The 19,444-nt window shown below is 40.4% G+C and overlaps 1 protein-coding gene across 1 annotated transcript in view; it reads right to left on the reverse strand.

Moving 5' to 3' along the window:
• Positions 1 to 5,900, reverse strand: part of LOC150082012 (uncharacterized) — a 136,576-nt gene extending 130,676 nt beyond the window's left edge. The window contains exon 1 of the mRNA XM_090379064.1: positions 5,785 to 5,900. Within this exon, the coding sequence (XP_090235190.1) occupies positions 5,785 to 5,853 (69 nt within the window). The 5' untranslated portion in view covers positions 5,854 to 5,900. The remainder of the gene's footprint in view (positions 1 to 5,784) is intronic.
• Between the last annotated feature and the right edge of the window lie 13,544 nt (positions 5,901 to 19,444).

Consider the following 19,444-nt stretch of genomic DNA (forward strand, 5'->3'; position numbering starts at 1 on the left):
CATGGAATGCCCTACCATCTGCTGAAGCCTTCAGACTTTACAACAACCTCTAGTCTTATTGGAGCACTCTCCACCTGTTTTTTCTTTTGTAAATACCCTCCAAAATTTTCCGCCATTTTGCCTTCAAAGCGGCGACCAGTTCAGCTTTTTTTTGGGGGCACTCTCTATTCACACGCACCCGGCAATCCAATTGATCCTAAAGGTTCTCTATAGAATTGAAATCAGAGTTCTGGGCTGGCAAATCCAACTTTTCTTCACTCACCCTCAAACCAGTCCCCCACAACTTGAGGAATAAGACATGGAGAGTTGTTGTTTGGTTTTTAGGAACATTAGCAACTAAGGCCATATTGCTCTGGGGATATGCAGTGGCCATTCCCTGACCTTTCCGCATCCTCTGTATTTGGTGGTGACGGGCTCGAACCCCGGTCTAATCAAGAAGTGTGTGCTACGCACTGCTGCTCCTTTCCACCTGGCTACGGGGGCGCCTATGGAGAGTTGCCATACTGTATAGCTATGGTTCTTCTCCGATGTGTTGCCACAACATAGTTAACGAATTATTATCCAGGACGTCTAGATAGACCTCAGCATTCATGGTTTTGTCCAAAACAACCAATGGTCCCAGGCCAAACCATGAAAAACAGCCCCAGATTATCACGTTTTCTCCGCCAAACTTCATTGTCAGCGCGTTACAGTCCAGAAGGTAGCTTTGTGCAGGCATCCACTATACTCAGGCACCACCGTCAGACTGGAAAACCATATACCGCGACTCGTCACTTCTACAGTCTTTAGTCTACAGTCCAAGAACAGCGGGCCTTACATCAAGCCAGACAGTATCGGGCATTAGTCTAAGTGCCTAGTGGCTTTTGGATAGCTGCAAGACGGTGGTACCCCATATCACGCAGGGGTCCTCAGGATTGTACTGGTCAGATTTGGCAGTTTTCCGGATAGTTTCAACGACGGTTTCAGCACTCCACTCCACTTCCATTTTCAGTTCACATTACTAATCATCAACTTAGGGATCTTCATTGCCACTAAAATGTCTCACACATACCGATTGCTTAGGTAGCGCCCGATTATCTTTTCGCGGGGAAGTCTGTTAACTCCGTCGATCGCGGCATCTTGCATTCACTCCCATACTACTGTCTCATAGAAGGCCTAGGAACATATTTATAGTCGTGTCTGACACGTAGTGTTCGAGTAAGACGTGACCAACCATCAACAGAGGGGTAACTGGATATTAATGGTAAGGCAATGTATAACTGTTGGAGAAATAGTGATAGGATAGAAACCAGTTATCATAAGAGGTAGCATATCGTTAATTCTTTGTGTTCGATTTTTATGTCTCTGTTGAATAAAGATATGTGAACATGTGTTGTGTTTCTTGTAGGGTGGCTCCTGAACATTCATGGTATACACTGATGATATAGAACTCTGTAAAATGGCTAGAAATAAGTGCAGTGTTATGTTTGTGCAGGCTAAATTAAGAAAGGAACACCACTTTAACCAGGCCACACACAAAACTTTGTTCCCATTTTCCAGGACTAAAGAGAATCAATCACCAATTTTCATTCGAGATGGCTTTATCTCTGGGCACGATGAGATGTAGTGAGAGGGAGTAAACGCAATACAGAATGAGAATATAAATGTTCAGGTATGGTTGATACAGAATTAGCATAATCCTGCTGGGAAAGGCAAATCTGTCAGACACAGCCATCGGCGAATTATCCAATTCTCAGCTTCTGATGTCTGTCTGGATGCTTCAAAACCTGGACGACGGCCGTAGATTGTTATCCACCTGGTACCAACACTTATCAACCATTCTAGGATCTGATTCAACAACAATTTGCCTAATGAATCATCGAGACGCGCTGAGTCCGCAACCAATTTAAAACTCATTTAGTTGAGTGCATAATCTTTAAAAACCTTTTCGACAAAAGGTTTCACCAATATTTGATCTTCGTTTAAGACTGACAATAGAATTTGTCACATTTGTGATTCTAGTGTGTTAGTATATCATTTATTTTTGCTTTCAACTTATAGCCTGTTTGATCTTTGTATATATCCTCTCGACATAGTGATATGTAAATTTTCAGACAGTTCCATTAAGTCTTTTAGGGTGGGAAACTGGGTATACAAACGACACTTGGAGAAGTGCTGCTTATTTGTAGTGCAACACTGCAGAAACCTGTAATAGGGTCACAGTTTGAAAGGTCAATGCCATGTAAAAAGACCATCTTCTTCAGCTTTGTGTAATATACTCATATGAAAAGTGTACGTAAGTGACAAGAAGATAATGGACAGATGGTCAAAAAACTAGGCTAGTGACCTTCTGCGTTCAGCAATACTTGTGAATTGTAACTAATAAGGAGGGTTCGGAAATTATTTGCAGTCTTTAAAATAGCCATTAACTTTTCACCTCGGAAAGAGGAAAGTATATTGCAGATATCATGCGATGGAGAGTTGAAAGGCCAGTTGAAAAGTAAACTGTGAACTTGGCATCAAAGGCAGCAGCCTAAGTTGTGCAACAGGGATATTCATTTTTAATTGACTCGTGTCTAATAAAGCTCAAGATAGACCATGGATACATCCTACCACCAATGAATCAAATATTCAGGTTTGTAAGCAGAGCAGCAAGCCACTAAACTGATTGAGTGAGGGAAGGAAAGAATAAAACTGCCACGCGCAACATACGAGTATTTATTCCAAGCCTTTTCTACTGCGCTACCCATGAGGACATATTCCAGGTTGATTATGCTTTAATTTGCTAATAATAATTTAAACGGTACTGGTCACAAAGCAGTACTGGTCTCTTATTCTCGAGAAAAGTATTCTAATGCACTAAGTGAGAAAAGAATTATACTTTTTATTTGTAAAATGTTGCTACCCACTTCCCCCCAGACAGCGGTTTCGGCGATTATGCCATTCACCCCTCTAGTGGAGCATTTCTTAAGTGGAGCATTTCACAGAGGTGGCAGCAGGACCATGAAAAGATCCCAGGAAGACTGGAAATGAATTACCGGGTAGGAAGGGGGGAGAGGAATGTGAGATAATGAAAATACAGCGTGAAAAATACAGATATTTTGTTTTTAGGTATGAAAGACTACTTCAACCCCTACATGAAGAATGCATCGCTGTAGGATAGACAACCTACTTCATTGACAAAACTCAAATGCCTATAAATCACAGGGATTCCTATTTACGTCCTTGATACTATGTCATCTTTCCATAACCGAAGATACATTTTCATACAATAAATCAAAAGCAATAAGTTGAACACCTTTAACGTTTTTTGACTCGACCTCTAAGAGCAAATAATCAGGATCTCATCGACAATATACGCCATGATATTGAGTCGGTTTTCGGGATGTTTGTAAGACGATCCACGGATTCTACATTAAAGACATGGATTTTGGATTAGTTACAAACAAACTTCCACGATTTTTCTTTTAAAAATAAAGTGTGCTATACTGATATTTTATGGCGCATACTTTCATCGTAATAATTTTAAAAGACTTGACCTTCATTTATTTATAGTTCGTGCGTGACATTGTACGAACTGCATTTCTACACCTTTGGCCAAATTTTAGACTTTTTGAATTAATTTGCTTCTTAAAGAGGCATCAACGATATGCTGGAACCTACCAGAGTATCCGGGAGAATACAAATGAGGCGAATTGATTCCCTTAGAGATCTCTATCAATAATAAAAATTTTCATACCACTGACTCTAACTCGTTCGTTCAAAAGGCATAGAGATGCATTTTACTGCCAGGTTGTGAAGTTGTTGTATGCGCATCAGCAACTTAGGCCATAATTGCGCAGTATACAATATAGCTGCAAATTGCGCGTGTTCTGTGGTTGATTTATTGTTTGCTAGAAAGGAAAAACCAGAGTTTCCAGGAGATAAAAACCATTCTGCCCTCGTCTAGGACCTCTAACTCAGCTACGTTGTGAAAAAGACAAAAATTCTTCGCTTCACTGACGGGAATTCTAACTCAGATCTTTTCCACCCGGTGTAAGGATGTGGCGATTCTCAAAAAAGGAAAACTGTAGAAAATAATGCTTCCTTTCCCCTCCTCGCGACTTGTAAAACGTATCCAAATGAGCACTATGCACAAACTTCATGTACTTTAAATTCCAACTGTTATTAATAAGAATTTTGGTTTTAAGGAAGATTTGCTGCGTGAATAGCATTTCAACAACTCTCATTTCTTTGAATTACAGATTGTCATTTATGGTTAAGTTAACTTTTTTGATTTATCTACTCATGAAACACACAGCTTTTAAAACCACTCCTCCTTTCCTAGTATTGTTTGTCCAGGTAAGGCAGAAATCCATTGCGTTTGGCCTGTCAGTGATTCATTAGTCTTATATTAAATTAAAGTTATAGTTGTGATGAAATATGCGTATGGTGGAGTATTAAGTATTCACGCTTGTAGCAGCAGACGCGCATCAGTACTACAAGGAGATAAAGTGGTATACCTTTATGGTATGTTGAAAGCAGGGTTGAAAAAACCAGGAATAACTTCGAGAAAAACATCATCCCCCTTCTAGCAGAGATTGGTCACTACAGCTCGATTAGAGAGAGGCTTTAATTCCTCCAGTATCCCACGAAATTAGCACTCAGATCTCTTCAAATGGTGAACCATCTGGAGAGAGAAAAGCGGGGAATCACCTGTTACTCATTTGGAGGTACCCGAGTACAAATCTCGTCATGAAGAACCGCCGGAAATGGGGAACGTATTACTGGTTTAATTACAGTAAATTCTGTTGTACAATGTGATAGCAATTAAGTTAATTATCATTCCCTGCTTAACCTTTCTGAGTTTGTACACTTCACGTGACCTTTTAGAAGTTTAATTTTACTACAAGACAGAGTCCAAGCGAATGAATTATCGCTGATGCATACGATAAAAAAAAGGAGCTGCTTCAAGACATCCGATACGCTGCTTACTAAATTAATGAGTCATAATGACACAAAAATCGGAAGAATAAGACAAAAGAACGAACATTTCTCTATGAAATGTTGGTTCTATGAGAAGTTATTGAGAATATAAAGCACAGAATTCAAGTATAAAGATAGATCGTTTGGAACAAATTAAACAAGTAATCTGTTGAAGCGAAAACTATGCGGATTTAGGGAGAGCAAACTGCGACTTGCAAAGCAATTTAATTGGTCCTTCACTGATATCCAAATATTATCAGCAATCCAATCATTTATCGGTTTATATGGCTGTTCTTGTATGAGTAGGATGCTAGATGATATTGTTAACGTACCTTACAGATCTCTCCCCCTTAGCTGGTTTTATTCGTTTCATGTCATGGTTTATGTCGCTTTTTTAAGAAAAGAACCTTTCTTAAAATATTTAAGGACAAGTTGACCAAGTTAATAGTTATCAAAAAAATAAAATAATAACAATAAATAAATAAATAAACAAACACAGTGATAAGTTGCGAGGATCTCCATTTCTTGGTCAGTTTGACCAAAGGATGGAGATCCTCGCAATGTGATCACCTTTTCCAAGAGATGAAGATCCTCCAGACGAGATTTCTGCTCGCTCCTAATTTATATCGAAGAATATCTTCGTTAATCTAATCAACTGGATTAGATCAAACACGAAAAATGCAAATAATCGTTCGCATAAATGAATCTAACGATTTAGATTCGGTACAAAATAATCTATTTTAGATCTATTCGAAGCGCCCAACTATTATCAAGTACTTTGCGAACATTACAATAAGTCACACGTCAACGCGTTAAATCTATTATTAATGAAATCCTTACCTTATAGTATCCACAAGATGTGTAGCGATAGTTATTCAACTGAGGATTGTATATAGCACGCTCGAGCATAGCCAAACAAGGCCAAAGGTCAGTTATTTAACGATACCGCACTTAAAAACGGTCTGCCACTATTTTGAATTTTTAGTATCAGTCCTCCCGACTGTCTATAGCACAAGACGTTGCAGTGACTATGGATCCTTTCCATGTACAGTCGTACCACCAACTGTGATCCTGTCTGGCGCGGTGCGGCCACCTCCTGCGCCAAAAACCTGCCCCAACTCCTCAACGGTATTTTCAGTAAGACGAGTCACTCGGAAGGACAATTTTCACCGTAGTTGGTGTTGTAGCGCCATCTCTCCCTCGGTTTAGTAACCATCTATATCACTGCGTCTAATATAGATGCTTAACCCCTGAATATTTAGTCCACGAAGCTACTTAACTTTTGTCAGAATTCTCCACATTTAGGTGAATATTACGCGCAGGATCACAGCAGTGTTTGACAGATTTTAAAACTTGGTATTGATGGCTTTCTTTAATGTTTTACTTGAAAATTATTACCAATATTCGATCTGTGAAATCTTCCACATTCCATTTTATGTATTTTGCGTTTTGGAGTGAGAAACACCGATATTTTTTATTTAATTTTTTTTTTAATGATGGCCATAAACACGAAAGGTATAGTAACCTACAGTATTCTAGTACCATTATGGGTTGAAGACCGAGAATACAGAAGATTGCTGATAATGGACTTGAATTTCTTGTAGATTTTCAGGAAATACATGTGAAGGAAGGTTGTTTCAAAGAACAAAAGTAGAAGGGGTACAGTCATAAGGAAAAGGGAATTCTGTGAGTCTGTACTTAAACCGCGATTGGATATTAACCAGTTGAGGCACATGTTCGCTGTTTTGGAAGAAAAAGGTGTAGTTACAGATGACAATTCAGAAGAAGAAGCATGCAGAAGAGAAAAAGCAGCGAAAATCGAACTTCTGAGTGATAAGGTTAGGCTGAGCTGATGGGTGTTAAGCGCTAAAGCAACTAAGACCATCTGGTGACAGTATACTAAGTCTGCAATAGTGTATATTCTTCGGTCCTTAACCCGAGATGTCAAAATAGCCACCAGTGCCATAGCCTCTAAGTTCATATTGTCATGTTCATGAAGCATAGACTACGTCAGATCACAGAGCAATCGCATTCTACCTTTTAGACAAAACTATCACATATGACATTATAAGGTATAATATTTAAAAAGCTGACTGGAGTCGTGTTCTCTGAGAAGTACAAAAACACTTATCTTGGGAGCCGGTAGCCTGGGTCCCTCAGCCATTTCTCTCCCACCGAGAATAGTGATAACTTTACACACGCATTAACATCAGCCTGCAATTGCTCAATAAAAAAGAAGCTGTCCAGGAAAAATGCTGTCCCCTGATGGTGTCCCGAACTGAATGACCTCCGAAAACGGTACACTAGGCTGGAAAAAACTTCCAAAGGGCAAGAACATTCTGGTCTGAGATGAATGAGAGAGAGAGAGAGATCTACAGGGTTCTCAGGAATACCTACACCATCCTCGTCAGAAACAAGAAAAGGGAAAACTGGTGGGCCCTGGGTATCGTTTACCAGATAGTGATAACCATAATGCCTACGGAGGAAATAGCTAACATTGCCATCACTATTGACGGTGCTCTTACCCATACTTAGGAAGACTCCGTTAATAATAATGTCAACACTGTTCACTGAGGGTGACCAAGCCCTAACCTAACTGAACGACAGCTTTATTTGTTTGTATTGAGGTTTAGTGGCGCATGGACTACGTGGGTCATAATGCGCCAGTTCATATGTGTGATGTCTGAACGACAGCAAAGCATATGTTGCAGCAACATAGCCTACATGAGCACTGCAACTGAACCACCCTTCAACCTTGATGAAATGAAAGCAGCCTTAGAGCACACTAAAGACAACAATGCCCATGACACGAAATGATTTTCTGGAAGTGGAGGCGAGTAAAAGGGTTGCTTCTGCCTTCTCTGATCTTTTTCTGTGGAAGCAGGCAAACCTAAGGCTAATACTAAAAAACCCTGACAAAACTCCGACTAAGTAAAGGTTCTACCGGCTGATAGCCTTGTCACCCGTGCTTGGTAAAATCCTTGAGCGCTTATTCAAATTAAAAGATTACTATTACCAGGATAACCTGCAATCTCATAAGCAGTACCCATTCCAACCAGGAAAATTAACAGAAGATGCCATGTACCAGTTATTAACTCTGGCAAATAATACTACCCAAGAAAAATACGTGCTTGTCATCTCTATAGATTTTTTCCCTTGCATTTGAACAGCCCTGCATCCTAAGGATGCTGGGCTGTTCAAATGCAAGGGAAAAAATCTATAGAGATGACAAATGCTCTCAAATTCTCAAATGCAACTACAGAAGTTGCGCCATCCAGATATGCTGCAAAATCTTTACAGTTGCATAAAAACTATCTAAGCAATAGAGAAGTCGCTGTACGCACGAGATATCAGGGAATCAGCCGAACCATCACAAGAGGGTGGCTGTAGGGATCGGTGCTAGATCCATTCTTTTGGACAACAGTACACTACTCGACAAAAATAACAGAACACGTAGCGCAGCTTGAGATGAAGCGAGACAAAATTTGGTATGGTCGTATACCATAGAATAACTATCAAATGAGAAGACAGCGAGAAACTTCGGACAGGTATAATGGGGGTATGAGAATTATCAAAAATGTCACATTACAGAAATCGATACAAGATGCTCGGAAATATGGTCACATGACGGCGTACGATTCCCTCCAATGGCTAAACAGGCCTGACAGCAGTGAACTTCATGTAAGGTGTCTATTCTGTGACAACAAACCCATTCTTCCATCAGCGCAGACCTTAGCTCACCAAGTGACCGAGGATTTTTCTGTTGGCGTGCAATGTGACACCCAAGGGCGTCCCACACGTTCAATCGTATTTCAGTTTGGTGATCGTATTAGCCACTGCAGTCGGATATCTTCAGTTTCAAGATGTTCCTCCACCACCTGAACTCTATGTGCAGTGGTGTTGTCGTGCATAAAAAAGAAAATCTGGGTCAACCACACTCCTAAAAAGTCGCACACAGTGTTCGAGGATATGTTCTTGGTACTTCTGCGTAGTTACACTACTCCTATCAAAAACACGAAGTGGGGTGCGACCGTTGATCATTGCTCCGCCCTACATCGCCTTCACCGTGTGTCCGTTTCTCTGAACGTTGATGGGATGGCACCGCATTCCTCATTATCGCCAGATGAAGTACGTCTAGAATCTGTTTGAGAACAGAACTGTACGCCATTTGTTAGGGCTCCAAGTCACATGTTCATGGCACCAGTTTCGACGAGCTCTACGGGGGTTTGAGGTTAATATGATACAAATCACTGGCTCCTTTGCGTAGAGTTCACTTGAATTAAGTCTTTTAGCACAGCCCGGTTGGAAATATTTCCACCTGTGGCCTCAGCAACCTCAAGAGACAGGACATCGTAGGGCTCCTTCTTGCTGTTAGAGCTAGATAACGGCCTGTTCTTGTTGATGTAGGCCCCGGGCGACCTTGGTCAGCCCTTCTTGGGATGGTTCATATCTTCTGAAACTGCTTCCATACTGCTGAGACGACAGTGCATGACACATTAAGCCAACATGCTACCTCCGCCTGTGACTGCCCGGCTTCAATGGCCCGCCATCTCAAAGAATCATCTAAACGACGGCTGGAGATGTGGCTATCCCACTGAGCAAGCAAAAAAGAACGGGAATGAAATGATGTGGTCACAACCCGTGTTTTATAGGCATGAATAATTTGCATAATATGCGGCTCTGTGTGGTAGATCAATTTCTATTGGATACTTGGAATTTGCATGCCAGGATGTCTATTATATCAAATATTCGCCTTCGGGGACACTATTCACAATAAAATATTCATGAAAATCAGTTCGTTCTATTTATTTTGTCGAGCAATGTACTTGACAACTTGCTAAACACCGACCTTAACTCCCACGGGTGCTATCGCCATTGGAGATGGCTTAATCCTGATTGTTTCCATTTCACACCCGTGCTGAAATAGAAACATGGCTCTGCAGAAACTAGAGGAATGGACAAAAGTCCAGAAAGTGAAAATGTCAGCGGAGAAACCTAAAACAATTATACTTAAAGGAATCCTGAGTCCCAGTCAAGCACCGATCATAAAAATTTCAGATATATCTTTAAAAATGGTGCAGGAACTGAAGTACTTGGGGAATAATATTTGACACCAAATTTAACTTCTATCAGCACCTTCAACATCTTTCCCAAAAAATTAGAGATTATACACGCTTACTCATCAGAATCAATAAATCTAACTGAGAATTAAAACGAAAAACATTAGCAGTTTTCACTCCGGTTGCAGCCCCACAGGTTTTTATTCCAAAGTGTGGTGCTGCAATCTGGTTCCACAGAACAGCAATAACCAGAAACAAAAATAAAATAGACTCCATACAGAGAATAATCCTGCTAGCCATCACCAGAGCAGCCTGACACACAGTGAATACTCATGTCTTGCTAGTTGTTGTTGTGTTGTTTTTATTGGGTTTTAGGAGCATCGGCGACATGTTGCTCCGTGTATATTGTCTGTAAATTGAGTGTGTTCTGTGGTGGATTTTATGTTTGCTGGACTAAAAACCAGAGTTTCCGGGAAAAAAGAAACCATGCTACCCTCGCCTGACACCAACTCAGCTACGCTATGAAAAAGGCCTATAAAAATTAATCCCGGGATTCGAACTCAGGTCTTTTCCAGCCGGTGTGATGAGGACGGTGATCCTACCAACTGTGCTACCCACGAGGGCATCCTGCAAGTTCTGGCATGTACTTTACCACTTGACTTGGATGTAGGCCATGGATTATATTGCCGATTAAATAGAGGTATTTCCACGGAACATCTAGGTATAACTTTAGACCTCATACAAGATGTAAAGAAAGAAAGAAAGAAAAGAAACGTGTTACCACAGAATTACAGGAAAAGTGGAGACAAGCTGGGAACAAAGCATTAACGGGAAGGTCACTAGGAATTCCTCCCCGACGAGGCAGTAACCTATCTTAAACCTCTACCGTGGTAATCTCACCCCCCCTGGCCTGTACCCAAACTTCTTTGACTGGTCACTAACCGATGACCCCCTCTGCACTTTTGGAGAAAACGAAAACTGGACACATTTACTTTATGATTGTCCATGTTATGACAACCACCGGAACATATTTATCTCTAAGATCGGCCGGCTCTTCAGAAACTACGAACATCTCCTCATCAATGAAGAGGAATACTATAAGGCCTTCGTACAGTATTCACAAGCCATATTTGAATCTAGGAGAGCAATACAGAGGCAAGCTCTGCAGAACATCCCTGCAAATATAATAATTACCTTCCTGATACATAATAATGCCAAACCGCTCTTGTCCCACCATGTCTAATCCACAATTGTGAGCTATTTAACTGGATTTGACTAACTTATTATGACTACAGTGACTGGGCTGTCCCCAGAGCTGAATCAGGCCATGCATGGTGGACGCCTGGGAGTAGCCACCTATGGGCCTGCTGTAGGCTGGCCACCAAGTTCTGATTAAAATACTAATAAAGGCACTTTCCCGGTGGTTGACTGTTGGAAAAGCCTTCCACCTGTTGTTGTGGAAGTGGATGGGTTTAATAAATTCAAAGGAGAACTAGACAAATTTTTGGAGGGTACGGATGGACGAACTGTTTTTTATTTTTTGGCTGATAAGCTTGCTTTCTTGCATCATTTGCCATTACTGCTACTACTGATACAATTAGTGAAGTTGACTAGAATTTCGATTATCCGAAGAAGTACGAAAAATTTATATTTATTTAATATTACTTTAATTACAAATAAAAGAAATAAGTGTGTGTTTCTTTGCCAAAAGTCTTTTGTTTTCTTAGTAGTTGACATTCAGGGGAATGGCTACGCGTCTGTTGACATTACTAATTAACACAATTGATTTCCCTTCAATCATATGGAATCATATGTGGCTCATGGAAGAGCAGAAGCAACGAAGAGTGCCATCATGCAAAGACGTCATCCAGACTTGTCAAGGTAGTCCTAAATTCCTCGACTATATTTTCACTGGAGATGAGTTTTGGGTGTTTTATTAGGACCCAGAGATGAAGCGCCAGAGCATGCAGTGGACTTAAAACTCATCATCAAATAAAAAATAAAAAAATTCGTTTCCAGAAGTCCAGGATCAAGACGATGCTGACCACATTTTTCGACAAACAAGCTGTGATTCACAATGAACCTGTACCTGAAGGGAAGAGAGTGTGTCAATGCTGCGTTCTTCGTATAGGTGCTTCAAGACTACTGAAGCGCATTTCCCGGTGAGGCCGCAAATTCGGAAGAAAGGTTGAGCTTGGTTCTTATTGCAAGACAATGAATGCCCCACCCATTTCGCACTTTTAATGAAGACATTTCTGACGAAACACGGCATTATACAGATCAACCATCTATTCTACTCTTCCGATCTAGCACCAGAGGACTTTTTTTCCCCCTCTTTCCCAAAAGTGAAAACTGTCCACACAGGTGAGGGATTACAGGATGTTGAGGACAAGGAAAAACGTAACCGCCGAAATGAACATCCTTGAACATCTTTGGACACCTTCGCTAGCTATTTTCAGAAACTTTTAGAACGGTGTAATAAGTGAACTCAATCATGCTGCGATTACTTTTTTTATAAAAAGAAGGCCATTTTCAAGCTGCTTCACTTTGTGTTCTTTTTATTGGTTGATACAGAATACTTTATTGAAAGTTCCTGGACCAGTCCAGGAACTTTATTGCCTCTCAAAAGAATGACTTATACTTGAGAATCATGCAAACAAATCTATATAATTGTCTGTGTGTGGATGTACTGACTATAGTAATATTAAAGTTCTGCTTAATGTATCAGATATCCTAACGTGTATTGCTTTAAATTTTGTGAGTAAACCAGTTACATAGCTACGTTGTAGTAGGGTTTTAGGGGCATCACCGTCTAAGGCCATGTTCAGTGTATACTGTCTGTAAATTTCTGTCTGCTGGACAAAAAACACGAATTCCCGAGAGAAAAGACCATGCTACCTGTGCCTGAGACCGACTAACTCAGCCACGTTGTGAAAAAGGCCCATAAAAATCCCTCAGGTCGTCGACGGGGCTCGAACGCAGATCTTTTCCACAAGGCGATTCTACCAACTGTGCTACCTACGAGGGCTACATAGCCATCTTGAACTGACAAACATTAACCTCTTAATATTGACTAGATTTACACAAACAACAATTTTTAGTCGGAAAGAGTTATGACTTTCTGACGCCATGGATAAGTTTCCCACAAACGTTTATATAATAGGTCGACATACACTGGCGGGCAAAAAAACTCTGCATCACCTTACAAAAAAGTAACATTTGTAGTGAAACGTATAAGATATTGTTTGATTGCAGTCATTTTGTTTGTCGCAAAGCAAAGTATTGCGTCAGATAACGCTTCTATTGCATCAGACAGTAATTGCAAGGTATTGCATCAGCCGTTTCTATAAATACAGCGTTGGAAGGGTATACACGCTTATTACTATCCTGTTTTACGGAGGTGTAAGCATGGCTCCATATGTTCAGTTGACACCAAGAAAAAAACAGTGTAGCTGTTGCTCTGTCCCAGGAAATTCTTTCTACGCGTGCTATCCTGATAAAATAGGCTGCTACCAGTCAACAGTGTCCCGGGTGCTGAAATTAAAGCGTCAACTGGTGCTGTTAAGAGAAAACCTGGATCAGGCCGTAAGAGTGATTACGCCTTCCCAAGATCGACATTTTAAACAGCTATGCCTTCGTAATTGCCATGCTAGTGCTTCTGATCTAAAACTGGACTTTGAGGTGGCCTCTAGTGTTGAAACAAGTGCACGAATATCCAAAGACCGCTTTCGGAATGTGGTGTGTATGCCTACCGGCCCAAGAAGAAGCCTTTGTTGACCCAACAGATGAGGAAGAAGCAACTTGCTTGGGAATCGAAATTCAATCTGCATGTAGACATGTATAGTATCTTATGTCAGAACTGAGAGAATGTTCGTTATTAGGAGCATTAGCAACTAAGGCCATATTGCTCCGGGATATGCGGTGGTCATTCCCTGACCTTTCCGCATCCTCTGTATTTGGTGGTGACGGGCTCGAACCCCGGTCTAATCAAGAAGCGTGTGCCACGCACTGCTGCTCCTTCCCACCTGGCTACGGAGGCGCCAATATCTTATGTAAGGCGGCTCCCAAACGCTAGTTCAACTCCACCAAGGTACACTGTGATGTTACAAAAACTCTGCAGAAAGGCCAGAAATGTGTGTAATGCTATCTTTGTGCCGTGTATGTGTTTGTGTTACGTTGTTTAGTTGTTTCTGGCCGCTTTGCTATCAGGAAGCAACAAGCACCAGGGTGGTGCGTCCTGATACCCGTCTACGCCGCGAGGAGGCGGGCCACAACTGAGCGTGAACTGCAGCAAACCTCGAGTGACACGTACTGAATGTCGAAATCATTCAAAATATGAGTAAATAAAATTAAATTTAACAGTAAATTAATAAAAATCAGAAAAATTAAAGATAAAAATAAATAAAATAAAAATAAAATTCTGTAAAAATAAAGATAAAAATAAGTTAATAAAATAATAAAAAAAAGAAAAAAAAAATCATCCCGCACCAGTGTAAGGTGGTGCCAGCAGATGACCTCGCCTCAGGACCAGCCTGAGGTTAGCAGGAAATGGAAGTCAAGAAGACACAGTGATGTCACTCGGCGTTATACAAGTTTGTTAACCAACTGTCCAGGTCGAAGATGGCGGTGAAGATGGTACTTGAGCTAAAAAATGGTGGTAGTGACGATGGCGGTGGTATCACGAGATGGCGATGATAGAGATGGTGGTCTGGACTGGAGGTACAGCTGGAATAGGAGTAGTTCCTGAAATTGGGGCACTACTGATGATTTGTCAACGTCTGGCAAAGGCTTTATGTGCAAAATCTTGCAGAAGATGAAATTTTTCTTTGAGTTTTTTAAGAGAGAAGACTCATTGCCTGGGGAGAATGGTTGACACAGAGCAGACAGAGGCTGACGAAGATCCAAGTAATGTGGACAGGTGAAAAGAACATGCTGCCAGTCTTCTCGGCTGCCACAGTTACAGAGGGGAGAATCAAACAGGTTAAACATAGCAAGTTTAGCACGAAGGGAACCATGGCCAGTTAGAAGAAAAAGAGTGCGGAGATTTGGACTGAACCATTTTAGAATAGACTTTTGTAAGGCAAAGGACACAGATGGAATAAACTTTCTTGTGATCATACCTTTGGAAGAAGAAGAAGACCACCGATCTTGCCAAAGTTGAACCAGGTGGTTCCAGCAACGAGTTTTTTCGGTTTTAGGATCGCAGTGGATATTAACAGTGAAGTCTAAAAAATCAACATATTTCCAATAATTATGCATTTTACCCTTTGGGAAGATATTGATGGCATTTAGGTATATCAGGTGGAGCCTTTTTATTGGATTTCATTCACAGAAATATATATCCCGTCTATCAAATGCATTTCGAACATTTCTGCAACCCACAATGCAGCGCAAAACACATTATTTGCAAAATCCACAAGTGATGCAGTTTTTTGGTCCGCCATTGTAAATATCAATAGCTTAACACTCACTACATGACATTAGTTTTCACTGATCTCTGCTGATGATAACTGACAGCTTACAATCAAACTTATTTAAATCGTATAGAGATTAAGTTTCCTAAACGCCTAGAGGGTTGTAGCCTAAAAGGTTTCTAGTTATTCAAATAAAATACACACGAGGAAACACAAAAAATCTCCTTTGTGTTTCCTTAATGCTTAATTAAAAGCTAAACTCTAGTTATCCTACTTCAGTTAACCTAACCTTATTAAAACTAACCACTAATTATCATAAAATAGGATAATTAGCGGTTAATTTTTAATTTAAAAATGTAATATTATTGAACAACTTTATTGAATGAAGAGGGAAAAAACTTGGAAGTTTTGTCACGTAAGATTTGTTTTGAGGTATCTGCCAGTACAGTTTGATTTGAGGTCAGTTGACAGTTACGATCAGTGCAGACAAATAAGAGAACATACAGTGAGATTGTCAAGCTCCTCCGGTAATATTGAAGGTACTGGAAAGTTGTCCATAGAGTTGCAAAAGTCGTTTAGCTAACTCTTGCCCTTTACTCATATATTCCACCTGATTATTATCTTTCTACTGAAAGAAAAGAACGCCAGCTAATTCTCTTAAACGCTTCAATAATATGAAACCAAAAGCCTGCTGCCATGACAAATTTCTCAGCAGTTCACCACTACTTCTACTTATTCCACAATGCGTGAGTTTAAGACTGTGAAGAACTTATTTTCTCTGGGGAACTCGATCCAAGACTTTTCTCTGCTGCTCTCTCTGAATCCATGAGTTCAGCTCTGATATTCTGTTTCGTTTCCACTCCTCAATCAGATTACGAAATACCTTTCTTTCCTTCAAATAGCGCTTCTTTCTATATTTACCGATTCTTTGGTTTTGTTAACTTCACTTTAAGTTGATTCTCATCACAACGGGAAGTTCCAGATTTTCTCAAGGTTAAAGGAGTGCTCTGGGAAATCATTAAACTTTAATCATGTAGCAGAAGAAATCACATTATTTTGATTATAAGGAGGGGGACATAGCAACTTTAGCCCCTATCTGGAATCGCCCCTGCTCAGTACAGATTATTACACTAGTATTAACTCAGATTTTCCACGACTCATAACTGGATTGGTCTAATGTTTTTGAAAGGGTGGATTGCAGTTTAAGTTACATGAAGTTGCATTATAGTTGCTTTCTAGAGTTTTTTTTTTTTTAATAAATTTTGCAACCATTGTTCTTTTTAGGGAAATGTATTTGTTAATCTTTATTATTTTCACATGGCCATAATAATAAAGGTTTCAACTGTTTCAATAATTTCTGTGGACAGACAAACATAACAGCTCATACAACGTTCCAATTTTTTTGGACATGAGTGATGGTTTCTCTAAAAAAAAAAAAAAAAAATTGCGCAATCAAATTTAAATTACAAGTGGTAGATTATTATTTTGAATAAAGTTTCAATTCAGTTCCATTATATTTTAGATTAGATCAGTTTTTTACATTACAAAGAAGAATTTCTAAAGTACACTTCAATCGAGGCTGAGAATGTTGTTAGCCGATCTCAGGCGGAGGAATTAGTTTTTCAAGGGCTTTCACCCCGCACAACACACACATCGACCCGTGAACTTATGTTTCTACGGACATAATGTACATATGGTTATGAGAAAAACGCCTCGTGTGAGCGTGTTTATCCGATTTTTCTAGCCATCCATAAGTCTATCTACAGGGTTATTAAAATTAAAGTATCCCTATGTAGAAGGGTCTGGAGTGAGTTCTAAGGCTCGTACTGAAGAGAAATTTGAACAGATACAATAAAGAATGCGCTCGCCATTTATTGGAAAAAAAAAAAAAAAAATAGTTACAACATTATTCACTATCTGGCGCTGTGGCAATACAAATCACTTGAACACCGCTACAATTGTTCAATGTGTCCTCCATTTTGGTCAACAGCAGTTTCCATTCGAAGAACAGCATTTTCTACAGCAGAACGTAACATATCAACTGGAATAGCCAGCACATGACGTCTAATGCTGTCCTTCAGATATGCCAGAGTTTGACATCCTTCCCGATATACCTGGTTCTTCAATAAACCCACAACCAGAAGTCGCATGGGGTGAGATCCGATAATCGGGGTGGCCAAGATGTCTGGAAACAACGGCTGATGACCCGTTCGTCTGTAAAGTTTTGCCTTGGCAATCTTTGGACACAACGGTGGATGTGGGGGTGGCACACGAATATGTGATCCTGAATATGGTATCCTGAAGTATCATCCATGGTATCATGAATATGGTATCCACGTTGTTACAGCTCTGCTATTGCGAAATTTGCCAACATTTCATAATATCGCTGTCCAGTAACGGAACAGGTGCGGGGTCCAGTCGGTATTACCTGTTCAAAAAAAATATGGCCCAATCATGAATGTGGCCATAAATCCACACCGCACTGTCACTTTTGGAGAATGCAACGGGACCTCTTGGATAACTCGAGGGTTCTCGCATTGCCCAAATGCGAGAGTTGTGCGTATTCACTTGTCCATTTAAGCAGAAGTGGGCTTCATCACTCCAAAGGATGTTCCATGGCCAAGTGATTTCCTGCACCAGAAACTTCATCACCGAATTAGCGCATTAGCGAATATCTGCATCACCATGCTTTAGCTGCTGTAGCTTGTGCATCTTGTAGGGATAGTACCGCAACACCTGACGCATTACTAGCCTTACAGTGGAATACGGCATGTCCACTTCACGAGAAACAGCTGGCACACTTGCGCTACCACATGGAGATTTACTTGATGAATCCACGACAGCCATAGCCACATCTTCAACACAAGAGGAGTCCACTCGTTTTCGACCTCTACCTGGTTGAACACCAAGATGTCCTGTCGCTTAAAATTTCGCAATCATTTTTGTACAAACAGTCATATGTCCAAGTGGGCCTTATGCGCTTCTGACGCCGGATTCTCTGATAGCTGCAGCTGCATCGTTGCTGTTCTGATAGTACAGCTTCACCAATAGCGCCTTTTCCTGCAACATTGTTGGCATTACTGCTTAGTGCAGGCAAACATCTACTGTATGTTTACTGCTTTGTTTTATGCAGTACAGTAGAGCTGATAGTGGCGCTGTGGCTATAACTTATGATTATGCAAATAACTTAAGTTATTTGCATAATCGTAACTAAGATAGTTACGCGCCATACAGTGACACAGTGGCATACATTGACAAATTTTGTAACTATTTTTTTTCCCCAATAAATGGTGAGCGCATTCTCTATTGTACCTGTTGTCCAAATTTACCTTCATTACGAGCCTTAGAACTCGCTCCAGAGTCCTCTACATAGGGATACTTTAATTTTAACAACCCTGTACTTTGACATAAGCGAATACTCGAAACTGGAAGTTTAACGGCTGTTTTTCGATGAGATCCTGATCAATCGGTTGGATCAGGGTTTCTTCTGCGCCTCTACGACATGATTACGTAAAGCTATCAAGAAATAAAAACATCAGTAAAGATTAAATGAAGAAATTATATATATATATATATACGTGGAGACAAGTACATATGTACTTACTGAAATTTAACACAGGCTTTCAGAAAAACTATTGCGAATAATCGAAGCCATGAACGTTTCAACCTGCCGATTGTTGAAAGTTTCCTTCTAGCTGGTGCATTTTTATGAATGGAATAAGTTGCTGTCATGGGGTACGTCTGATGAGGCATCTGATGTCACCTGACAACGCTTACTTATAAACTTCAATCAGATCTCTTTCAGGCATCTAGCTACCAAGCTCGTTAGCCCACATCTTCGAAGTTTCTCCTCATATGATCGCCCTCTTGCGAACCTCTCAAAGACACGTTGGTGTCTTGGACCTTTTCAAACATCGAGCTTCTTGAAAAGAAGCTCGATGTTTTTTTTTTTTAATTTAAGATCAATCGGTTGGATTGATGAAGAGACCCTGATCAATCGGTTGGATCAGGATCTCATCTACACCT

Source organism: Mastigoproctus giganteus, chromosome 8 (genome assembly GCF_048544385.1).
Source record: "Mastigoproctus giganteus isolate SK-2022 chromosome 8, ASM4854438v1, whole genome shotgun sequence".
Lineage (NCBI taxonomy): Eukaryota > Metazoa > Arthropoda > Arachnida > Uropygi > Thelyphonidae > Mastigoproctus > Mastigoproctus giganteus.